Raw genomic sequence first — 16,785 nt, forward strand, 5'->3', positions numbered from 1 at the left:
TCAGCTACGTTTGATCTAAAAGCTTCTAATAAATTTTATATCGGACGTAGGTATATTGGACACTTTCGTGTAATAAATTATTTTGTACACTATTAAATTTCAAATTATATGTTGTAATAAATTGTGTATCCTATTTTGTAAAATATATTTGTAAATATATTTCCAAAAATCATGATTTCGAAAATCTAAATTTGTACTTTTTTAATAGCGAAAAATTAAACCCTCGAAAACCGATTAGAGTGGTACAAATTTAAATTTTACTTTTATTATATATATATATATATATATACTGATAGTTGGAAATTATCAACAATCGATAATTAAACAATGTAAATCAGTAAAAAAAAATTTGCGGCAAAAAAAGTTAAAAATTTGAAAAGTTTACTTTTGATTACTAAAATTTAACTTTTAAAAATTGGAAAAATATTAGAATTAAACAAAGAGATAGCACGAATTAAAATTTCAAGAATCACTATTTTAAAATGTCTAAAATTTTTAAAACAAATGGTTTTTTTACCATTTATATTTATAAAGTATATAAAATACTAAGTACTCTAAATTAATTTTTAGAAATTATAAATTTAAAAATGTAATATCTTTTTATTAATATTAAATTAATACTATAATATTTATTACAATATTAATATTATATTAATACTATTGAAGCAATTTTTTTTCTGTATATTGCACTACATAAAAATATTAAAAAATTTTTTTTAAATTATGTATATTATGGTAAAGCATTTTCTTGATAAAAAGTTTTGACATAAAACAAAAAGATAATATAAAATAGAATATAAAAGTTTATTTTGGAACATGCACACACTCACATAGACCATACATACACATGTACATATCTAAAGAAATTTTACTATGAGTAAAAATTTGCCTGGCATTTCTCATCCGTCATTTACCGACTGTCAAGTCATCCAGTGTTCAAAAGTCAATAACTATAAATAACTATACAATATATCTATTATTAAATGTTATATATAAAATATTAAATATATATATTAAATAATACATATATATGTATATAATAAAAATTAATTCCTAACTTAATTATTTTTTACATCTCTTCATAGAGTAGATACACATAAAGAGATTTTATTTACATTATAATCTTTGTTTTAATCAGTCTTTTTAATTTTCATTATTTGGAATAATTCACATTTAGGAGTTAATCGTTCTTATTCGTATCATGCGTTCTTTAGCTACTTTAAATTGTTCAAGAACACTTTCAACGTTATTCATGAGCGCATCGGTGCTTACTCTATCGAAATTATTGATTTCATAATCATAATGTTTCATATGTGTGCTATTTTGAATTACAATATTCATATTAATTTTAATATCTCCACTTGATACAATCTTTAAATTTGATTTGTCTAAAACTTTACCCTCGTGCGCCATTGGAATACTGCAATATGTAATATCTTCCAGCTCGTAAGAACCACCAATGAAAAAACGTCTTAACGCGTCAATGATATTGCCTTTTGCACGCCATGTGGGAACTTTAAATTTGTATGTACCAGATGTCATTGGTATTGGTAACGCTGCGTATCCTTCTATTCGATACCTATAATAAGATTAATTAAATTGTTAACAATTTTTATGTAAGAAATAAGAAAATAATTATATGTTAAAACATGAAATTATCATGTTAAATGAAAATTAACAAACAAAGCTTTGTCCTTTACCTAGTCCAACTATCTAGAGATGCCACAGAAAATAATAAACGGGGCCATAATATTGCCGATGTATCACCACTTAATTGTTGAGATTTATTTGACGGATAATGCAAGGATATATCGGTACAATAACTAAAATGTGCCGACTTATTTTTTAAAAGACACCTCTGCGTTCTTCCGAATAATCTCTCTTTCTGTTTTGTAGTCCAATGTTGCGGCAAATCGATGAAATAAGTAATAAACAATCCGTCATAGGAGAAACCATTAGCTGATACAATGTCCAAGTTTAAAAATAGAGAAGACAAACTCGCTGGTGACAATTGCAGTTCTTTGAATAATTCTACTTCTTTATAAGCAAGTTGTTGTTGTACTTCCTGTAAGAAAAAATATTAATTTTTAATTATAATTTACAATCAATTCATTCAACTTGATCATTTTTAGCTATACATATTTATATTGCAAAGTATATACTTAATTAATGTCAAAAATATTTCTTTACACATTTGATTATTTGATTGATTATTTTAAGAAATATATAGGTAGATACTCTTTCACAGTAAGAGAAATTGCTTTTGTTAACGAAAAATTTCTGAACAAGCAAATATCCAAACTATAAGACAATATTTTAAGCAGATTCTAATCTGATCTGTATATATTTTCATTATATCGCGCAAAATAAAATTCATTAATCCGATCCCGCCACTTTGCAGTGAGGTGCAGTGATGTGCAAACGTGTAGATTATTCCTCTATTAGCGCTGTAGAATGGTGTGTGAAAGCTCCTTCTGTGTTTGCAGATATACTCCTGCCCCACTGTGCACAGTGTAAACTATATATACACACGTATAGGCTGATAGCACTAACATACAACCTCATGGCAGTGTTCAAGAAGACATTCAGAGAACCATAGGATTCAGTTGAACGTGGGTAGTGCAGTGATTAGCTTGGTTTTGGTGAATAATATATGTGCACGCATCGATACACTTGACACGATTGTCATATCATATATCTCGCTATCAATATACCCCGAACAATAATTTTCGATAACAGTTCCTTCATTAATTATTTAATATGCGCGAGAGCACAATGAAATCAATGGGCCGCAAGAATCGTTTGGGTGTGTCTTGAAGGATCGAAAAAGGGATGGAACGAAAGGACTTCTCAGAAGATGTTATAATCTCCGGACGAGGATAATTTCTGCAATAATAATTTGGCACGACAATCATGTTCTATCCGCAGAGAGCGATGCGACAAATCTCGGAAATTTCCTACGTGGGGTACGTATCCTTTCTTTTTAAATCAAGTTTTAGATATATACTCGCCTAAGTCGTGTAAGTCAAACGTGAAATTTTCCTCAACATTTTCCCGATATTGACAATAAACGGCAAAAGTTTTCCGTCGCAGCGAACTCGCTGCGATTTTTCGTAACTCTCGATCCGAGAGTTAACGATTCAATTGAGCTCGCTTACAAGCGAGTGGATAAACGCGAATGTCAAATTGCTTCATCGTCTTCAATTTGATAAACAACGTTCTCCACGTGCCGAGTCGCTGTTTATTCATATCTGACTGAATAATCGTAAAATTACCGCATAATCAAGAATTGTTTCAACAAGAAAATTCAACGAGTACATTCAAATTTTTAACTAAAATTGTGTTATTTTAATTATATTTTTTTTTATGTGTGATATATTGAAATTATTTAAATATAATTGTTATATTGTATATATAAATTAGTATTTAACTAACTGATTTTACTAATTAATTCTCGTTAATTACTATTACATTTACCTAAGAAATGTTATACCAGTGTCACGATAACTATTAATAATTTCGAATATTAATACAATTAGTATAATTTTTTCATTTCTCCACAGTTATATATAGTATATTTAAAAATACAAGTACTTGTGACAAAGATTTAACTCTATAAATATTATCGACGTTTGTGCAAATAATTCGCAATCGTCATCGTTGTGAATTCCCATAATTGCATCATACGTGTGTCTTATTGCACATTTATTTTTTGCGGAGTAACGATGACGGGCGAACTTTTCATTTCAATACAGCTCACGCAATTTAGTATTGAACAACATTATTTTCACGGACATATTAGCGTGTAAATGTGTATACGCACATTGATCTCTCTCTCGTAGGATTAACATACAATATATTACATCATATTAAAAAATTACACTATAAAAAATTGTAAGTAAAGTTGATAATTTTGAAAAAAAATAATAAAAAGCCAAATTTTTATTTTTCTGTCTCTTACTATTGTTTTGTCTATTTTCGTGTGCAAACGATATCCGTATATATTATAAAATTATTTAAAAAAATAGAATATTATACTATTACCGTTGATATTATACTATTAGAATTAATATTATCGTAAATATAATAATATATCGTAGAAAAAGAAAAGTTAAAAATAGATAAGTTAGAGCCAGAAGAGAGAATCGCCTAATATAAATGTAACTGCGCTACATAAAGCAATGTAACTCGGGAATGCCGAAATTGGATTTTCCACGAAAAGATTTGGTCTTTTCGATGCGGTGGTCCACGGTGACGTGAAAACTTGGAATGCCATGAGAAATTGCTCGTCGTAAATAGCCGCATACTTACACGCCGCGTAGCTTCGCGTTGCTCCTGCAGTTCTGTCGACGTCGGTTCCGCGGAAACGTGCTCGATCCAATAATTGAACTTGATGCCGTGGCTGTTAGTGACACTGTAGTGCCGTTCATGCTCGTCGTTGATCGTGAAATCGGGGCTAATAATCAGCTGTTTGCGCGCCTTGTCATAAGTCACGGAGCAGAGCAGCGTCTCTGAGTCCACCGATCCGTCGGTGACGGGCTCATCTCTGCGAGACAGATCGGCCATCACATGCATGCTGATGCGTTCGGTGTAGAAATAATGGCTCGATCGGATCCTGGCATTCGTGGATCTATCGTCCAGCACTCTTTTATTGTATCGTTCTCGAAAGGGCTTACGATTCTGCAGGGTTGGCAGTGCGGTTTGATTCTTCATCGACAGATACGACCTGCAAGAATAAAAAATAGAATTATTAAGAAATATTATTTTTTTTCCTATTTCGTAACTTTATACATGATAAACTTTGAGAAAATCAAATTTAGTTCTCTAAGAAATATATTTGGATAGATTAACATTTTTTTATTTATGAACACACAAAGTTTCTTTTTTTAAGAAATTAATTAGAAATAAAATAAAATTTAAGAATATAAAGTATGTTTTATCAATAAATAAAAATTCATGTAAGCTACAAGTTGAATTAATAAGTTATCCAAATTATCTAGCCGATAAAAAAAATAGACTATTCAGATAATGTAGAGAAGTAACTTGAATGACAGAAAATAATAAATAAATTAGTAAATAGGTTTTTTTCCATTATATAAGTTTTGCGTTATATAATAAGCGTAAAATAATTTTTCAAAGTTTGTTACAATCGAATAGAATTATTAAATTTCTGTATATCAATAAATTATTTAAAAAAAAATCCCACAAATTCAATCCCTGCCTGTAAGGTGTCGTTATTAAAAGATTGTCATCCACGTAGTAAGAATCGTTCTCCGTGTAAGAATATAATCGGGCACCCTCTAGCTGCTCGTCTTTGACACGTCGGTGATACTCCCGTTGACAATCGGTTAGACAATTCTTCTCGTCTGCATAAAAATCTATCTCGAATGGACCAAACACCTTCTCCTGCCAGTTAAAAATACGGTCCTCCTCCTCCAAGAAATTAGAGTCTCTGGTCTCACCGCCCTTGGACTCCTCGGCCAACAGTTCGGCGAGCGGAGATCTCTGCTGCGCGACTCGCAGTCTAAAACAATAAACGAACACAGATGAAATGAATATCTGGTGTAAATCGGAAAAGATGGTCTGCGGCTACAGATGTCTGTCTGAGAGATTTTTCATTTTCCGATTTCCGCGAAAATTTAATATCAGTCCATTCCATCTTTGCTATTTTTTCCATCCATGTGTGATATAATTATAGAAAAAAAATTGAGCGCACGTTAAAAGTTCTGTTTAATTTTTACATGTAAAAGACTTTCAAAAATTTCTCGGTACAATAAAAAAGACGCGCGACAGATGTAAATATTTCTTAAATCTATCTAAATTATTATTAAAAAATATTTCACACAATAAAGTTTTCCACAAAATGTTGAAACTTCTTATTGTTGTCTACGAAGACGACGATGTAAAAATTTTAGAACATGAGATTCCTTGCAATATTCTGTTGAAAAGTAACAAGACAATTCGCAAAAGAAAGAAAGAAACAAAGAATCTAATTATCTCGAAATAAAAGATATTCGAGCTGACGAAAAAGTAAGGTGATACGCGCGGTATTACATACATAGTTATGTAATGGTCTCGACATCGGCAATTTTACGTTTTCACGCACATCTACACAAGCAAGCTTCTCCTTCGATTTTAACCTTCGCGACTTTAATGTTCGTGGAGTCTGGAATGCGGACTTTACTATGAATAAAGATTGTTTAATTCAATATTTATCACGAGAAGAAAATTAAGGAGCGTTTAATGATAAGCGTATAAAAAATGCGATAAAATTAAATGAAAAACAACGAGACCTTGCGTTTTGATTGATTATATAAATGTAGTCAGATGGTATAGGTCGTATAAATCTAATAGATGAAAAGAGAAGAGTTGATATATCGTAAAGGATAAACGGAAAATTAATCACATAAATGCGTTTCTTCGTGACCTTCGTGTCTTCCGAAGATTCTCATACCGGTTTAGCGCTATCAGATATGCAGAAATTTCTGCAATACAAACATTTCCTTTTTTAATTTAAGAATTCGAATATAAAGAAAATTATCAGCTCTATACATATAGAATATAAGGAATTGATAATTCTATCGTTTTTTTATAGCTTCGTATTAGTATATTTTTTTTTAAATTAAATTTAATTAAATTCTATCTCTCTAAACTAAGACTTCAAAGTTAAACACGATCAAATTTCGCCAGTATGTTGTACGAGAAATAAAAAAAGAATTTATATAAACATAGGTCCAGAAATGTTTTATTATATTATATTAAAAAAATAGAAGTTTGTTTAATTTTCTATTTCAAAATATCGTCTCTCGTTTTTAATGTAAGATTGACATCGTTGAGAGATTACATTTAACACTACGAATTTCATATCTTACTTGCTTTAGTTCAATGAATGCATCATTGATCTTGTTTATCAGTCGCAAATCGATTCTTCTATACGGTTACATTTCTCCGTAGATAAGTCTAGCGGTGTGAGATCTGGTAGTCTTGGGGGCCAAATTGATAAACAGATTAGATAAACATCGCCAACTTATTCCTACATCGTAATGTATTATTTAACAGTAAATTCGCTATTCATGTTTAATATTTTCGTTATAACATTTTAAAGCTGTTTCCGCATCTATATTTATATATAACACTTTTCTCTTCTTTCTACTCATAGAACATACTGGCGAAATTTGATCATTTAACTTTAAAACACACTATATTTCACATATATGCGATAGCAATTATAATATAAAAAATAATTTAACTTAAAAACAACAATTTTTCTCTCAACAGGTGTAAAGTCAAATTTGGCTTTCAAACTTGAATTAATACTAATTTTAATTTCTTTATGTGCACGTCGAGTTAATATAAAAGAACTCGACGAATATTTTACCTTATCTTCAAATTATGTATTGGTTCGTTCACTCTGTAACTCCTCGCTATCTTCATTTTTTCCATTTTATAGAACAGTCTTAAATTATCACGTGATATTAATAGTACGGTTCAATTGTTGCAAAATAGAATCTCGGTTAAATAAACCATAGTTGTCCGACTGTCAACGATTCAGGACAATTCGTTTGTTGATTCGTTCGTCGCTAAGCAACTCCGTCGCTGACATCTGACATCTGACATGTGTGAATCAAACTCTCTTCAGTAGTCACAAGGAAAAAAATTAGATACAAATCTCTTTGGTTTCCTATTGACAAATTAATTATATATATATATATTGCACATATATCGCGTACAATTCATATCATATGAACAATATCTAATCGTGACACAGACATTTTTTTTACCTTGCATGCGTGCAAAGAGTCTTTTTTTCCTTCTCTTTTTAGTAACATCATTAGCAAATTTCCGATGAGTCAGAGTGTGTAATACGTTAATACTTCAGGAAATGATGAATGCCGCAAAACTCTTGTCTCGATTAGACGAGGATATTTCTTAGTATTAACTAGCAGCGTAATAAATAATATTGATGTGTGTGTGTATGTGTGAGTTGTGAATTCAAAACCTTGAATTGTCTCGAATATATCCTGCATCCGTGAAAAAGAAGATATCTGAATAAAAGAAATTCTTCTCTAATCCTTAGAGGTCATTATCTATTCATTCTCTATAACATATGCAGTGTCGAGAATTTCATATTTGTCCAGGATATAGTAATTCTATAAATAAATAAATAAATAATTACAGTAGAAGCCTTAAAAAAGAAAGTTATTTGAAGAGAGAGCTCCGAAATTCCTTGTCTTATCAATCGGAACGATCGGAACCGACAGGTTAAGGAGGGCGGAGCGATTGTCAAAGGAAAGGTCAAGGAACTGTCAAAGAGACTAATTACCTTCGCAGTAATTAACGTAGCGTACTTTGCAACTGACGATTTTTTTCTCGAATTTTTGCCGAGCCTACGCACACACGAAGGTGTGCGCATTTCGTCGCGTTTTCCCGCGAGAGAGAAGATCCGGTCATTTAAAGTACCGTTACGCTCGTTAAAACACGCAAGTCGTTAAACCTGCGACCTGCGAGGAGCGCGAATCGAACGGAAAAATCGATCTGTCACTTTGGAAAGAAAGAGACGCTCTCGGCTCTCGGAGAGACGCGGTGAAAGGTCAGTGACACCTCGCCAATGGCGTGCATTTCCTTCTTGTGTATCTTATCCTCCATCTCCTTCAAGATTTTCAAAAAGCTCAATAGGTTCAAGTTCCTTCGCCGCATAGAGAAAGAGAGAACTTGCTTCGACTCCCTGCCAAGATTAATAACAGCTTGAAGGTTAGGATACGTCATTAGGAGATGTCATCTATATACATAGAATTTGACTGTGAATATTGGCGCGTGCATCGTGATACGATGCACACATCGTGTGACAGGCGGCACTCGTTGGCGGGAACAACATGATGAACAGATCGGTTTTATCGATTTTCCGTGGTGCGGTATCTGGCCGAGATAAGGGGAAATGGTGTCATCGCCGCCGGCGTTATCGGAGACCGAATGACTGCCCAATATGTAGTACATACACGAGTTTTAACACGACGTGGTGTGTATGTGTGTATACGAGGTATCTGCGATGTAACGTAGAGTAGAGTAGTCTCGGCTACTCACGAGAGAGACTGTACACACAGGCGAGTCGAGTCACGCCTTATCCTCGTGCGAAACGAGGGTCGCCTGTGTCCGGTTGTCAGGTAAAACGTGTTCCTCTGTTAACGCGAGAGTTCGCCTCTTTTAGGTGCGTCCCGACACGCATCGAGAGTATCTTCTCTCAATATCTATTCTCCAGAGAAATTCTTTCTATGTATGTATATTTATAGGTCCTTTAATATAATCATTAGTAAATAAATATTCTGCAGTGAGAGGCGACAGTACTTGGATAGAAACTCGGAGGAGTGAGAAATTTATTGTATTGGTTCACACATATGATTAGAATATTATAAATATGTGCTCGATCACTCAAAATGTGGAATATCCATGTAATAACGCATGGTATGTTTATATATTGCAGAGGTTTCAAATTGATTAAAATGCCGACTAATCGAGAAGGCGAGACTGCAGTGACCATCCCGCTGCAGTATAATGAAGCTGTAAGTAATGTGTATTGTTTATGTATTAAGTTATCAATGATATAGATATGCAATGTTTTGTGCTTTTAATTTTTCAAAAGAGATAATCTTAAAATACATCTTTTAGAAAAAATGTGTAAGATATTTATTTTTTGATTAATTATAACTATTGCATTATAACATATGTTATTTGATATTATATTGTGAGATTTTATTCTTTTCTATAATTACTTGTATATCAGCTTTTATATATATATATATATATATATATATATATATATATATATGTATGTATAGTTTTACTTTCAAATGATTCATACATATGAGTTAACAAGTTCGTATATCCGACAATGAGTCATTTGTAAGAAAAACTATAAATATGAAAAGTATATAAAATATTCCTATATTATTAATGACATTTGATAACAACCTAAGATAATTGATAAAAATACTAATATTTTTGTTAAATATTTGTATTTATAAAAGAATATAAATGTATTATTAAATTATTCTTTCTTGTTTTATAGCATTGGAAAGCTATTTTTGAAAAGTATGATCTCGACGGAGATGGGAAAATATCGCTACAAGAGCTAAAAGCGATGGTATGTGGTCCAGAATTTTGCAACGATATTCCTGCCAGTGTAATTCGTACAATAATGCGTAAGGCAGATCTGGATGACTCTGGTTACTTGGAATATCCAGAATTCATAGCAATGGTTAGTTAGAGTTTACTTCAAACTTCTCTGAAAATGTTTACATACTGAAAAAATCTTTTTTCCATTTCTGTAATTGCAAGAAATACGTGATGCTATAAAAAATTATTAATGGCTTATTGTGATCATTTTTTTTCCAGATCCACAGGAAGGATATGCAAGGTATATTCGGACACCTCGTGCAACGATACGTGCACTCTATGATACCTCAACGACCAACTCGCACAATGAGGCAAACTTCCGTGGGCTCGAGGTATTATCCTCATCGACAAATCAGTATAGTAATGCACACACCACCACCTCCTCCTTCTCCTTCGAGCTTCGGCGATTCTTCCCAGGCTGCCATGCTTAGTAGTAAAAGACGCCGTTCTGCACGTATTACCGATCTACAGCGCCTACAACAACAAACAAGTACAATAACGGAATCTTCTCTGTACTCTAGCGACTATCCGGATGGGCTGTACGAAGATGAGTACAGTTGTCGACCGCCAGCCGTAGCAATGATAATCATATCGATAATAGAAATCATTTTGTTCTTGTATGATGTGATTAGGCACAAATCTCTTTCTGTAGAAGGCCCGGCAGCTACATTATTTATTTATAATCCACACAAAAGATACCAAGCCTGGCGGTATCTAACATATATGTTTGTGCATGTTGGGTACGTGTATATTTTAATTAATATAATTTACAGCATATACAATTTCTTTGCCGAAATATATTAGACGTAATTAATTAGAAAAGTATATCTCTCTATATATACATATATATATATATATATATATATATATATTTATATACACATATATATATTACATATTTCTAATTTTCGTTTTTTATATTCCATAGAATCTTTCATTTGGTTGTTAATCTACTGGTACAAGTTATGTTGGGCATTCCATTGGAGATGGTTCATAAATGGTGGAGAGTACTCATAATATATATAGCCGGAGTACTAGCCGGCTCGCTCGGTACCTCCGTCTCAGACCCGACGGTTTACCTGGCGGGTGCATCGGGCGGTGTGTATGCGTTGATCACTGCTCACGTGGCGACCATCATAATGAATTGGTCGCAAATGGAATTTGCCGTCCTGCAACTATTAGTGTTCCTCGTTGTCACGAGCGTCGATGTCGGTCAAGCCGTGTACAATCGTTATGTTCTCGACACAAATGACCAGATCGGTTACGTAGCCCATTTGGCCGGCGCTATAGCGGGGCTTCTAGTTGGTATAAACATCCTCCGAAATCTCGAAGTACAAACTTGGGAAAAAGTTATTTGGTGGGCCAGCATGTTTACCTTTACGAGTCTCATGACTGCAGCTATTTTGTGGAACGTATTGTTTACCTCGTATTACGAATCTAATTAATTTTAAGTATCGGTATTTTTATTGCGTCCGAGTCATTTGCGTTTGACACATATATCTATAAGATATAATCAAATGTATTATTACTGAAAGAGAATAGAGCAAGACAGAATTTTGCCTATCCTATGTATATACTACACACAAATTTATTATATATATTTTTATTAATATAAATTATATATATATATATACTCTTATATTATTTTACGTTAATATAAAATATTAATCTAAAATAATATAAAAATTTAGGATAAATAGAAAGTGTGTAGTTATTTTCATACGAATGTTATCACGCGCATGCGCGAAAAGATGAGACTTGAATTCGCAATCCTGTATTAATTGCTATATTCATAAAAGCATATTCATTAATATTAAATGTATGCATTAAGAGTATGCACTATTTTTTTAAATACATGTTTTCAAATAGTAAAGGATCATATTTTGTGATACTTTTGCTATACATGTGTTGCAACAAGAATAGGTGTACAACTGTTTACAAGTTTTAGGAATTGAATGATCACATCGCAACTAGATACGGAATATTAATAACATTTCTATTTTAAAACTATTGTCTCATTAGAAAATGCATGAAGGAAAACTACCTCTATCAATATATTATGATAATTATTATACACATAAAACTAATTTTTCAATTGCTTTATGCATCATATAAGCACACATTGCGTATCTTTAATATATATTATTTGTTCAATATAAAACAATCTGCACAAATTAAATTCAATAATAGAATTATTAAATAATATAAAATATATATATATAATATATATATATATATATATATATATATATATATATATAATATATATGAAAAAAGAAATTATTGATATTTTTTTATCACACTTGGAAATATCCAATAAAATAATTAAGATAAAATTTAAAAAATACTATTAGATAAGCATGTTATATAAAAAGGATATGTATAATTCATAATTTGTATATATTTCGATTTAAAAATATAGAGATGTTACTATTTATTCATAAGATATATACATTGTATACACAAAAAAGGAGCAATATTTTCAAATGCAATGTTAACTTTCTAGATAGATATACAGCTATTGTTATGACATTAATAATTGTTTGAAAATAAAATACAATGCAGAACTACATGTAATAGTAGTGCAAACAATTTCATTCTTTATGCAAACATGGCAATAATTCTATTAAATATTTGTACAGATTGTGACTATATGTAGATACAAAAATATACGAGAGAAACATTTTTGAAAAGGCTCTGAGATTAAATATTACTGTAATTGTACGCACCCGGTTTATTTAATGTATCCGACTTGGAGATAAAAGTGGTAATATTAATTTATTAAATAATTATTAGATATGAAAAATTGAAAAAAATAAGTCCTTTGTGTTCAAACTACGCACTATAATGTTATAAATAATTGATGTAAAAACTATGTACTATATGTTGATTAGACTGATAAGAGAGACAGAAATATTAATATGATTCATCTTATCATTTAAACAAAGGATATAAGTTATCTATGAATATTTTTTTGAGGTCTAGAAAACGTTGGAATTAATTTTATATTATTTACCTTTTAGTTGTTCGATGCAATGGACATTACAGAGAGAGCTGCCAACTGTAATATATATAATTCTAATGATATAGATTGTATATATATTTATAGAAAAATATTTAGATATATAGTATTACATATATTTCGGACGAAAATTGTATGGTTTGGAGGAAGACAAGTAATGATGAAATTAATTTTTTTTTAGATTACATGACAATCACCTTTTATTTCTTAAATGAAATGCTATTTGTGAGAGTAGATTTATGTAGTTTACATTGAAACATTTCCAAAACCTGTAATAGTTTATATTTCTGTCGAAGATTCGCGGAGATATAACATTGCGAATGTTCCAGTACTGCCGACATTAAAATTATTCGAAAATTAATTATCATTATCTGTCCTCTTCTAGACTATACAATTTTTTAAATATTTTTTATAAAATTGAAATAAATAAGACAATTTTTTGGGAAGGAGGAAGAAATGGGACACGCAGTATACATGTATAGTTTATATGATTAATACAATCTTATATTTTTTATTAAATAGAGAGAATGTTATTGTATTAATTCGAAAAGTGATAAATAAGACAGCTATTATATAAGTTTAGAATGCTTGAAAAAATAAAAACAGTATGAATATAAATGTACACATACACACATATGTATGTATTTTAACTATTGTTAAAACAACCGAAGACAACTATATTATTATTATATATATATATTGGTATTAAAATATCAACAGAGCATAGTTTAACTTACCTGCTTATCCTTGTTTCTTACTTTATGAATAAGATTTCTATGAACAAATTAGTTTCATTAAATAGATATAATCTTCCTAGGTAGATAGTATTTTATAAAATTATATCTGCATCTCATCTAAATTTATTTTAATGCACTTGTATTTTTTTTTTTACCTCTAAGTGCCTTCTGAATGTACTCTTCATTGTATAATGCTTCGTACTTTTAATGGATAAGCTGATATAGTGAGTTTCGATCACACGAAGAACGTGAAAATATTCCCATTTTTGCAAGCTAAATATAAGTTTATATAGATTACTGTAATATTTTTCATAACAATTTCAACGAAAATGTTTGCATTATTATTCAAGAAAGCGACGAGAATATTTATAACGTATATATTTTGTATGCACTTTATATAAAACAAAATAAAGTGATAAAAGAATCAATTTGATAATTATAGTCATTTTTCATTTAAAAGACGACAAAACTATTATTCGTAAATTTTAAATAACTTACGTCATAGAGACATTTTGTTTCAATTATTAGGAACTAAAGTAATTTTCAAATAAGCTCACAATTGTAAAATTATAAAAAAATTTCTCTTGTAAAGTCAATTTTGCTTTTTAATTAACAATTAAATATTTTCAATATACTTGCGTATTTATATCTTTGTTTTTTTATTTGATAGCTTTATAGCTCTCTATGAAATCTTTTTCGAGTTCTATCCTATATTATTTTTCAAGAGAAATTAGACACAGTAAATGCTACAAAGCGAGAAAATGCTCGTTATTATAACGGAGGTGATTTTTATTTCAACAAAAATAACAATTTACATTGAACTGTTTTGATAATAATATTATCGTGTATGCTACATCTGTAGTTTTTACTGTAGGCGTGGTATGCTTTCGCTCGCTATAATTAATTTTCAGTTACTTTGTTTTTTTTTTAATTAATCGCATTAACAGAGCGTGTGTTCGTGGATAATAATCACGTTTCGTTAGATAGAGTGTTTCGCGTTTTTTCCTTTCTTTTTTTTCTTCTTTATTCCTTTAGCTCGACGTTCCGCGATCGCGCCGTATGCATTCATTATCGTTACTGATGTTATTATTATTTATTTTATTTTTATTATTATTATTATTAATATTATTATTATTATGATACAACAATTGGGAGGGAGCTGTGTGTGTACCTCGGCGTTATCATATCACTATGTACAGACTTTGTCTTCTTCCGCGTACGTCGTAAAGGGATCGAACGATGGACACACCGAACAAATTAATCAATCATCTTTCCTCAACGTGTCACAAAGTGAGTGTGTAGGTACATATACACGCGACAAATTCTCGCGCTTCTACGTCGCCTAAAACTTTAGTCTAGATGACAGCCAGAGTAGCTACAGCGATAAAGTTCGCTTCGCCATTTCTTTGCTACAAAGAACGTGTCCTCTTGTTCTCTTTCTCTCTTCTTTTTAAAAAAAAAGCATCAGTATTTCTCTCTTTTTCCCTCCTATTTCTTCCTTCTATTACATTACCGTACTGCATCGTACTGAAGATTACTTGCACGTGAACCAAGTGTTTTCTTCTAGGATCATAAATGCAATCAAAGATTTTTTTTTCAAAACATTCGAGAAAATCGATGTGCTTCAATATGTTTATAATTATATGTATATAAAATTAAATATTATATTTATATATTGTGAAAATATAAAATTCAAATTACCCCGGGTCAATAAGAGCCAAATGTAGATATGATACTATGCAAGTTTTATGAAAATTAATTTTTGTCGAATAATATAATAATAAATTCAATTGAGTACATTAGCTATTATTATATACTGTCGTATATAAATTTATAATATCATAAGTAATTAAAATAAATAATTGTTATTAAAAGAACATACATCAAACTATTGAAGCCTGAAAAAAATTCTCAATTCAGCAGCCTCCCGACACTTTTTTTAGCTGTTTCTTTCAAAGGGTAGGAGACACATTGAAAATCAATTTCGTAGCGAGATTTATTTTATCACTTGTAATAAGAAGTTTCTTTCGTAAAAAATTTCTGCACAGCTACTTAATTTCAAGAAAAATTAATTTTAGAACTTATGGCTGACTCTTACTGATACGGGAAAATTAAAATAAGTATATATAATATAGATATATAAATTATATATAATGTAAATATATAAATTATATATATATTTATATAATAATATGTATAATATATAATTTACAATATGTATAATATATATAATTTATAATATAATATATATTTATATATATATATATATATATATATATATATATATATATATATATATATATAATTGAATACTAAACATGCAGTATTTTAATTCTGGCGATTTTTTAAAGTTGATATTGATACTAACAAAAGCGTATAATACGTAATACTTTTTCTGAGACAAAAAAATAATTTACTTCTTAATTGATTATTAAGATTTTCTCAAATGTTCGATAAAGTCAGATTACAGATCATTGAATCTTTCGAATTCCTTTCCTTTTTCGCTATATCTCTTAGGTTCGCGAAAGAGAGTGAAAGAGAAAGACAGAGCAACGGAGTTTATTGAGAAACGTGAAAAAATCGCCCGCAATAATCGACCTGATGAAAGACTCGACATCTCGAAAAACTCTGTATATGTATCAACGAAAGGGAGTTCGCTACACATGTCATATATATCATATGTACACGCCGATCTTTTCTTTCCGAGAGGGAAACGGGAACTGGTCTCGTTAGCACTTTCTTTGCGCACGTGTGTATGTATCTATGTTTGTGTAAATGTATATGTTCGCGCTTTATATATATGCAAATTTCTGTATTTTCCATACGCATGTGCTCAACGTTACTCCTATAAAACCA

The 16,785-nt window shown here is 30.5% G+C and overlaps 3 protein-coding genes across 14 annotated transcripts in view; 1 reads left to right on the plus strand and 2 right to left on the minus strand.

The window, feature by feature from the left end:
- Positions 1-814: 814 nt before the first annotated feature.
- On the minus strand, positions 815-8,462 carry Mks1 (Meckel syndrome, type 1). Of its 2 annotated transcripts, XM_072889415.1 has the most exons (7): positions 8,324-8,462; positions 7,782-8,150; positions 7,379-7,681; positions 5,222-5,524; positions 4,312-4,726; positions 1,701-2,065; positions 815-1,579 (listed from the first exon to the last, which is right to left on the minus strand). In XM_072889415.1, exons 3-7 carry the CDS (start codon positions 7,441-7,443, stop codon positions 1,174-1,176), a joined length of 1,554 nt encoding a protein of 517 aa, XP_072745516.1. In that variant the 5' UTR covers positions 7,444-7,681; positions 7,782-8,150; positions 8,324-8,462; the 3' UTR covers positions 815-1,173. The 2 variants fall into 2 exon arrangements, with proteins under 2 accessions (XP_072745516.1, XP_072745524.1); XM_072889423.1 differs by lacking the exon at positions 8,324-8,462 and having other exon boundaries at positions 7,782-8,195.
- Positions 2,473-12,092, plus strand: Rho-4 (rhomboid-4). Of its 6 annotated transcripts, XM_072889482.1 has the most exons (6): positions 2,479-2,966; positions 9,479-9,557; positions 10,064-10,252; positions 10,390-10,502; positions 10,692-10,910; positions 11,099-12,092. In XM_072889482.1, the coding sequence occupies exons 1-6, from the start codon at positions 2,914-2,916 to the stop codon at positions 11,613-11,615; spliced, it is 1,170 nt and encodes a 389-aa protein (XP_072745583.1). In that variant the 5' UTR covers positions 2,479-2,913; the 3' UTR covers positions 11,616-12,092. The 6 variants fall into 6 exon arrangements, with proteins under 6 accessions (XP_072745537.1, XP_072745583.1, XP_072745547.1 ...); XM_072889436.1 differs by having other exon boundaries at positions 2,473-2,966; positions 10,390-10,910; XM_072889446.1 differs by lacking the exon at positions 2,479-2,966 and adding an exon at positions 8,451-8,590 and having other exon boundaries at positions 10,390-10,910.
- A 4,238-nt stretch (positions 12,093-16,330) lies between these two features.
- The window catches only part of Smr (nuclear receptor corepressor smrter), a 75,497-nt gene continuing 75,042 nt past the window's right edge, over positions 16,331-16,785 (minus strand). For all 6 annotated transcript variants that reach the window (XM_072889697.1, XM_072889547.1, XM_072889617.1 and 3 more), the window contains one exon: positions 16,331-16,785. This exon is cut by the window's right edge and continues 4,403 nt beyond it. The gene's annotated coding sequence lies outside the window, so the exon portion shown is untranslated.

The sequence above is a fragment of the Anoplolepis gracilipes genome, chromosome 1 (genome assembly GCF_047496725.1).
Source record: "Anoplolepis gracilipes chromosome 1, ASM4749672v1, whole genome shotgun sequence".
NCBI classification, from domain to species: Eukaryota; Metazoa; Arthropoda; class Insecta; order Hymenoptera; family Formicidae; genus Anoplolepis; species Anoplolepis gracilipes.